At 41.5% G+C, this 7,403-nt stretch overlaps 1 protein-coding gene across 2 annotated transcripts in view; it reads right to left on the reverse strand.

Annotated features, from left to right (window-relative positions):
• The window catches only part of b9d1 (B9 protein domain 1), a 38,635-nt gene extending 35,627 nt beyond the window's left edge, over positions 1–3,008 (reverse strand). Inside the window, exon 1 of one of the 2 annotated variants that reach the window (XM_043711237.1) lies at positions 2,885–3,008. In XM_043711237.1, coding sequence (XP_043567172.1) covers positions 2,885–2,947 — 63 coding nt within the window. In that variant the 5' untranslated portion in view covers positions 2,948–3,008. The remainder of the gene's footprint in view (positions 1–2,884) is intronic. The other variant, XM_043711236.1, reaches the window with a different exon arrangement.
• Positions 3,009–7,403: the final 4,395 nt, after the last annotated feature.

The following is a 7,403-nucleotide window of genomic DNA, read 5'->3' on the forward strand; positions in this document are numbered from 1 at the left end:
ATCTGCCACCTCTTAGCCCATCTCTGCATCCGGTCAATGTCCCGCTGCAGCTACAACAGCCCTCTGTACTGTCAACGACACATCCAACCTTTGTGTCGTCTGCAAACTTGCTGACCCATCCTTCAATCCCCTCATCCAAGTCATTAATAAAAATTACAAACAGTAGAGGCCCAAGGGGAGAGCCTTGTGGAACACCACACATCATTGACTTCCAGGCAGAATATTTTCCTTCTATTACCACTCGCTGTCTTCTGTTGTCCAGCCAATTCTGTATCCAGACAGCTAAGTTCCCCTGTATCCCATTCCTCCTGACCTTCTGAATGAGCCTACCATGGGGAACCTTATCAAATGCCTTGCTGAAGTCCATATACACCACATCCACAGCTCGACCCTCATCAACTTTTCTAGTCACATCCTCAAAGAACTCGATAAGGTTTGTGAGGCATGACCTGCCCTTCACAAAGCCGTGTTGACTGCATTTAATCAAGCTATGCTCTTCCAGATGGTCATAAATCCTATCCCTCAGAATCCTTTCTAACACCTTGCAGATGACAGACGTGAGACTTACTGGTCTGTCATTGTTGTGGATTTCCCTATTTCCTTTCTTAAGAGAGGAATTACATTTGCCTCTCTCCAGTCCTCAGGTACGACTCCAGTGGAGAGCGAGGATGAAAAGATCTTCGCAAGTGGTGGAGCAATTGCAATTCTCGTTACCCAAAGCAGCCGAGGACAAATCTGGTCCGGGCCTGGCGACTTGTCAATCTTAATGTTTGACAAAATTTTCAGCACATCAGCTTCCTCAATCTCTATCCATTCCAGCATGCACACCTGCTCTTCAAAAGTTTTATTCACTAGAAAGTTCGTTTCTTTCGTAAAGACAGAGCAAAAAACTCATTTAGGGCTTCCCCTACCTCCTCAGACTCCACACACAAATTCCCTATGCTATCCCTACTCTTTCTTTGACCATTCTCTTATTCCTCACATAAGTCACAGCAGTAGCACAGAGAGCACACAATTCACCACAAAATGTGAATGCGTATCTGTCCTGCTGTCGGCACGCAAACACACATCAAAATATTGAGTCAGAAATCACACAACACTAGGTTATAGTCCAACAGCTTTATTTGAAATCACAAGCTTTCGGAGCGCTGCTCCTTTGTCAGGTGTCCACCCCTGTCCAACACCAGTACCTCCACATCAAAAAATTGAGAGAGTGACTGAGGCAGCAGAGAACAACCTATGACCATCAACATATTTGAACAGATCCAACAATGCTCAAGAGACTTGAGAGCAGCCAAGACAAAGCAGCCCACTTGATTCACCACAGCTCCTTAGGTAGCACCTCGCAAACTCACAACAACGATCATTTAGTAGGCTAAGGGCAGTAGATACATGGGAATACTACCATTGCAAGTTCCCTCCAAGCCACTCAACATTCATACTTGGCAACTTATCACTGTTCCTTTATTGTTGCAAGGTCAAATTCTGGAACTGCCTCCATAAAGGCATTGGGAGTCTATCTACTGCACATGGACTGCAGCTGTTCAAGAAGGGCAGCACAGTGGCTAGCATTGCTGCCTCACAGTTCCTGGGACATGAGTATCATTCCAGCTTCAGGCGACTGTCTGTGTGGTGTTTACACATTCTCCCATATCTGTGTGGGTTTCCTCTGGGTGCTCCAGTTTCCTCCCACAGTCCAAAGATGTGCAGGTTAGGTGGATTGGCCATGTTAAATTGCCCATAGAGTCCCAGGATGTGTAGGTTAGATGAATTAGTGAAAGGAAATGCAGGATTACAGAGATAGGGTTGACAAATGGCCTGCTTCCACACTGTAGGGATTCTACGAAGGCACCTCATCACCACCTTCTCATGGGCATCTAGGGTTGGGCAAAAAATGCTGGCCCAACCAGTAATGTCCACATCCCATGAATGAATATTTAAAAACCTGCACTTAATAACCTATAAACCTATTTATAAAGCAACATTAATGTAACAAAACATCCCAAGTATGAAGCAAAATTTGATCAGTTCACATAAGGAGATATCAAAGCAGGTGAACAAAAGTTTGTTCGCCTGGAGACTTTAAAAGGAAGAAAGGCAAAATGGGAAGGGTATTCCAAAGCTAAGGGCTTACACAGTTGAATACATGACCAGTGATGACGTTATTAAAATAAGGCATGCTCAAGATACCAGAATGACAGTAGTGTAGCTATGAGACGAGAGCTGTGGGACTGGAAGAAATTACTGACACAGGGCAAGACCCGATATGGATGGATTGAAAACAAGGTGTTGTTTAAGTGGGATAAAAACAGAAAACTCTGAATAAACTCAGCACATCTGGTAGTCTAGGTGGCGAGAGAAATCCCAAAATTTGCATTATTTTTCTTTTATTTAATGACTTAACTGGGAACCAGGTCTGCAAGAGCAGGTTGATAGGGGAACGTAGACCGTCTAATTGTGAGTGCATTGATGATGAAACGTGGCAGTTAAGATGTTATTCCTAGGACCAAAAAAAATTACTTGGCAGATACACCAAGTACAACACTAAATGGTTCGAACTTCTAATTCTTTTGCTTCCCCCGTACCCTGAGGGAGGCTCTTGAACTCTGTATAGCATTTATTATAGCAAAACTGTAGGTTAGTTACTGTTCACAAAGTAACGAATGGATGTTAATTGAAATTGGCAATTCATGAAAGACACTTTGTGGGACTAGCCAGACGGATTATAAAGAGCCGCTGACTGTAGGCTGGTTGCCTAGGGGATGGTCGCCACCAGGCCCGAGGCCCATTCACGTCCAGAGTGAGTTTCAGGACAGAAACTACATCATACCGGCCAAAGGCCAGAAAATAACGTCCCTCCATCATTAAATAAAATAATACTTACATCAGCACTTTCGATCTGCCCGTTCACCATTAAAAGGAAGACTGACGGTTTCCCGGACAGCATATTCCTCAATCACCAACTCCCGGCCTCGCCGTCTCCGCGCCTGCGCGCCAATCTGATTGACAGCTGCTGGGTTCCAGCCCCAATGTTGGAACCTGTATCCTAATTTTCCAAACGTACATGCTGCAATCTGGACCTGTCAAGAAAAATTAAGGTCAATAATTATTAAAAATTTGTGGCATTTACTAAATTCTTCAAATGAATTATCACCACCTTGTGCCAACGAAGACAACTTCTCTGGTGAAACAAGTACTTATTTCCTTGCTTTGGAGATGCCGGTGTTGGACTGGGGTGTACAAAGTTAAAAATCACACAACACCATGACAGGTTTCCTTGCAGTATCCAAGATAGAAATGCTGCTCTTGAGCTTGAGTCTTTATCATCATCAAGCAATAAAGTCAAAGTTGTCTTGTAAATTTGTTTGGTGGGTTGTTTTACTGTTTGAACAACAGTTAAAGATTAATCAATAAACTCAACAAATTTGTACTGTACATTCTTATTTTCAGCATTTGTTTCTTATGGCAAAAATTTAGAGTCATAGAGTCAGAGAGATGTACAGCACGGAAATAGACCCTTCAGTCCAACTCATCCATGCCAACCAGATATCCCAACCCAATCTAGTCCCACTTGCTAGCACCCAGCCCATATCCCTCCAAACCCTTCCTATTCATATACCCATCCAGATGCATTTTAAATGTTGCAATTGTACCAGCCTCCACCACTTCCTCTGGCAGCTCATTCCACACACGCACCACCCTCTGCATGAAACAGTTGCCCCTTAGGTCTCTTTTATAACTTTCCCCTCTCACCCTAAACCTATGCCCTCTAGTACTGGACTCGCCACCTCAGGGAAAAGACCTTGTCTATTTATCCTATCCATGTCCCTCATGATTTTATAAACTCTATAAGGTCACCCCTCAGCCTCCGACGCTCCAGGGAAAACAGCCCCAGCCTGTTCAACCTCTCCCAAAAGCTCAAATCCTCCAACTCTGGCAACATCCTTGTTAATCTTTTCTGAACTCTTTCAATTTCACAGCATCCTTCCAATAGGAAGGAGACCAGAATTGTACACAATATTCCAAAAGTGGCCTAACCAATGTCCTGTACAGCCACAACATGACCTCCCAACTCTTGTACTCTGACCAATAAATGAAAGCATACCAAACGCCGTAAGGAGGTATGAACCTGCACTACAAGGTTTCTTTGTTCAGCAACATTCCGTCGGTCCTTATTATTAATTGTATAAGTCCTGCTAAGATTTGCTTTCCCAAAATATAGCACCTCACATTTATCTAAGTTAAAATCCATCTGCCACTCCTCAGCCCATTGGCCCATCTGATCAAGATCCCATCGTAATCTGAGATAACTTCTTCGCTGTCCACCATACCTCCAAATTTGGAGACATCTGCAAACTTACTAATTATACCTTTTGTGCTCACATCCAAATCATTCATATAAACGATGAAAAGTAGTGGACCAACACTGATCCTTGTGGCACTCCAATGGTCACAGGCCTCCAGTCTGAAATACTACCCTCCACCATCATCCTCTGTCTTCTACCTTCGAGCCAGTTTTGTATCTAAATGGTGAATTCTTCCTGTATTCCATGAGATTGTCATCCAATAGCTCTTCAGTGATGATAGAAATTAAAAACATTTCCACAACTCCTGTAAAGACAACACTTCGTTCGTGTTGACACCATGAAAAAAAGAATCTCATGTCAACATCAGTGAACTCAATCAATTCTTTCTTCTTTTGAATTCCATCATGAGTTTAGAAATCTTTTACCAGTTGCCCCCTGAGCAGTTCTTCATTAACAGTTTATTTTTGAATAATCTGTTTTTTTGTAATTAGTCAAACTCCTTCAGTTGCTGCAAAGTTGTTCAGATTAAGATATATGTGAAGACTTAAAGGTGAGGCTTGCGAATAACATAAATATTTTCAACACCCTTACGCTTCTTTATGCAGTGTTACTTCAAGTGTACCTTCATACTTAACAGTTATTCCACTTATATCATGTAGCTGTATCTCAATAGACTTTACCTTCTGTTTCTGAAGCAATGATATTTGAGCTGATAGTATAATGACAGTCACACCTGTCTGAAGCTTAAAATTAATGGATGGCCATTGACATACAGCAAGCCAATGTGGGTCAGCTGAATGACCAATTTCACATAAGAATGCATCCCTTATAATAGTCTAACATGGGTATCTTTTTGAAAAAGGAAGTTCCACAAGATGGAGCTCTTTGTGCAAGTAAGCATTTGGCTTTTTGCTGCTTTGAAGCTGTGCCCTACTTCTGCACATCTTTTGGAAGGAATCAACAGTTTTACAAATGTAGCATTCTTTCATCATAGCTAGGCTTTTCTGTTCTACAGTACAGATATTGACTTGCGGTATTTGCTGTTTGTGTACATTTTTTGATGGTTTTTCATGTGTGTCTGTAGAATGTTCATACCTCAAAGCAGATTTTGTTGGTCTCCTATGGCAAGGTTTTCCTCTCCTCTCATGTTATATTATGAACTCTTCCTGGTTTCTGCTTCCAACACAATTTGAATAGCTTTATCCACAGTCAAATCTTCTTAGGATTATAATGAATTTGACAAAGACTCATCAATAATTCCAACAAGAATTCTGTTTCTTATGAATTCAGATTTCAAAGCTCCATAGTCACAGTTTCCCACGATAGAGATCATAATACAATTGTTGAATAGATTCTCCTGGATGCTGAACCATTTTTTGAAATGTTATACTTTCAAGGACCTTCTTTGTTCTCATTTAAAGTAATCATAGGTGTTAAAGGGCATTAGAACTTCTCAAAGGTATCAGTCCCTTAAGTTAGATTTGCTTATTATTAGCATTATCTTGTTTTGTTGTGATCTTGTTTTTGTTTGTTCAGCTTGAGATCTGGTATTTAATTTTGAAGTAATCATATACCTTAAGAATTGTGTCCTTCAAGGTATTGAATCCTGTCATTTGCTTTGCCTAGCTTGTTTGAACAAGACTATGTAGTTCTGGATATAGGTTTGCTCGTCACCATAACTAGGTGACATCTTCAGTGGGCCTCCGGACGAAGCACTGCTGATAATTACTGCTTTCTATTAATATGTTTGGGTTTCTGTGGGTTGGTGATGTCATTTCCTGTGGTGATGTCGTTTCCTGTTCTTTTGCTCAGGGGATGGGCTCTAACTTGATGTGTTTGTTGATAGAGTTCCTGTTGGAATGCCATGCTTCTAGGAATTCTCGTGCATGTCTCTGTTTGGCTTGTCCTACGATGGATGTGTTGTCCCAGTCAAAGTGGTATCCTTCCTTACCTATATGTAAGGATACTAATGAGAGAGGGTCATGTCGTTTTGTGACTAGTTCATTTTTCATGTATCTTGGGGGCCAGTTTTCTGCCTGTTTGTCCAATGTTGTGTTTATTACAGTTCTTGCTTGGTATTTTGTAAATGAGATTAGTTTTACTTGTTGGCTGTACAGGGTCTTTTAAGTTCTATAGCTGCTGTTTTAGTGTGTCGGTAGGTTTGTGGGCTACCATGATGCCAAGCGTTCTGAGTAATCTGGAAGTCATTTCCGAGATGTCTTTGATGTAGAGGAGAGTGGCTAGGGTTTCTGGACATGTTTTGTCTGCTTGTTTGAGTTTGTTGATGAGAAATTGGTGGACTGTGTTCATTGGGTAGCCATTCTTTTTGAATACATGGTATAGGTGATTTTCCTCTGCACTGCGTAGTTGCTCTGTGCTCCAGTGTGTGTTGGCTCATTGAAATAATGTTCTGATGCAGCTTCGTTTGTGGATGTTGGGATGATTGCTACTGTAGTTCAATATTTGGTCCATATGTCCATATGTGTTGTTTTCCTGTAGACACTGGTTTGAAGTTCCCCATTGGCTGTTCGTTCTACTGTGATATCTAGGAATGGCAGTTTATTGTTGTTTTTCTCCTCTTTAGAGAATTTTATGCCAGTAAGGGTATTATTGATGGTCTTGAAGGTTTCCTCTAATTTATTTCGTTTAGTGATGACAAAGGTGTCATCCACAGAGCGGACCCAAAGTTTGGGTTGGCAGAGCTGTCTGTTCGAGTCTCTGCATTACTGCCACTGCTAAGAACCCTGATCTCGAAATGATATCAATGAACTTGAAAGACCCTATACAGACAACAAGTAAAACTAATGCCATTTACAAAATACTATGCAAGAACTGTAACAAACATTACATTGGGCAAACAGGCAGAAAACTAACCACCAAGATACATGAACATCAACTAGCCACAAAATGACATGACCCTCTCTCACTATTATCCTTACATACAGTTAAGGAAGGACACCACCTCGACTGGAACAACACATCCAGCCTAGGACAAGCCAAACAAAGACATGCATGAGAATTCCTAGAAGCTTGGCATTCCAACAGGAACTCTATCAACAAACACATCGAGTTAGAGCCCATCTACCATCCCCTGAG

This window comes from Chiloscyllium plagiosum, chromosome 21, assembly GCF_004010195.1.
Source record: "Chiloscyllium plagiosum isolate BGI_BamShark_2017 chromosome 21, ASM401019v2, whole genome shotgun sequence".
NCBI classification, from domain to species: Eukaryota; Metazoa; Chordata; class Chondrichthyes; order Orectolobiformes; family Hemiscylliidae; genus Chiloscyllium; species Chiloscyllium plagiosum.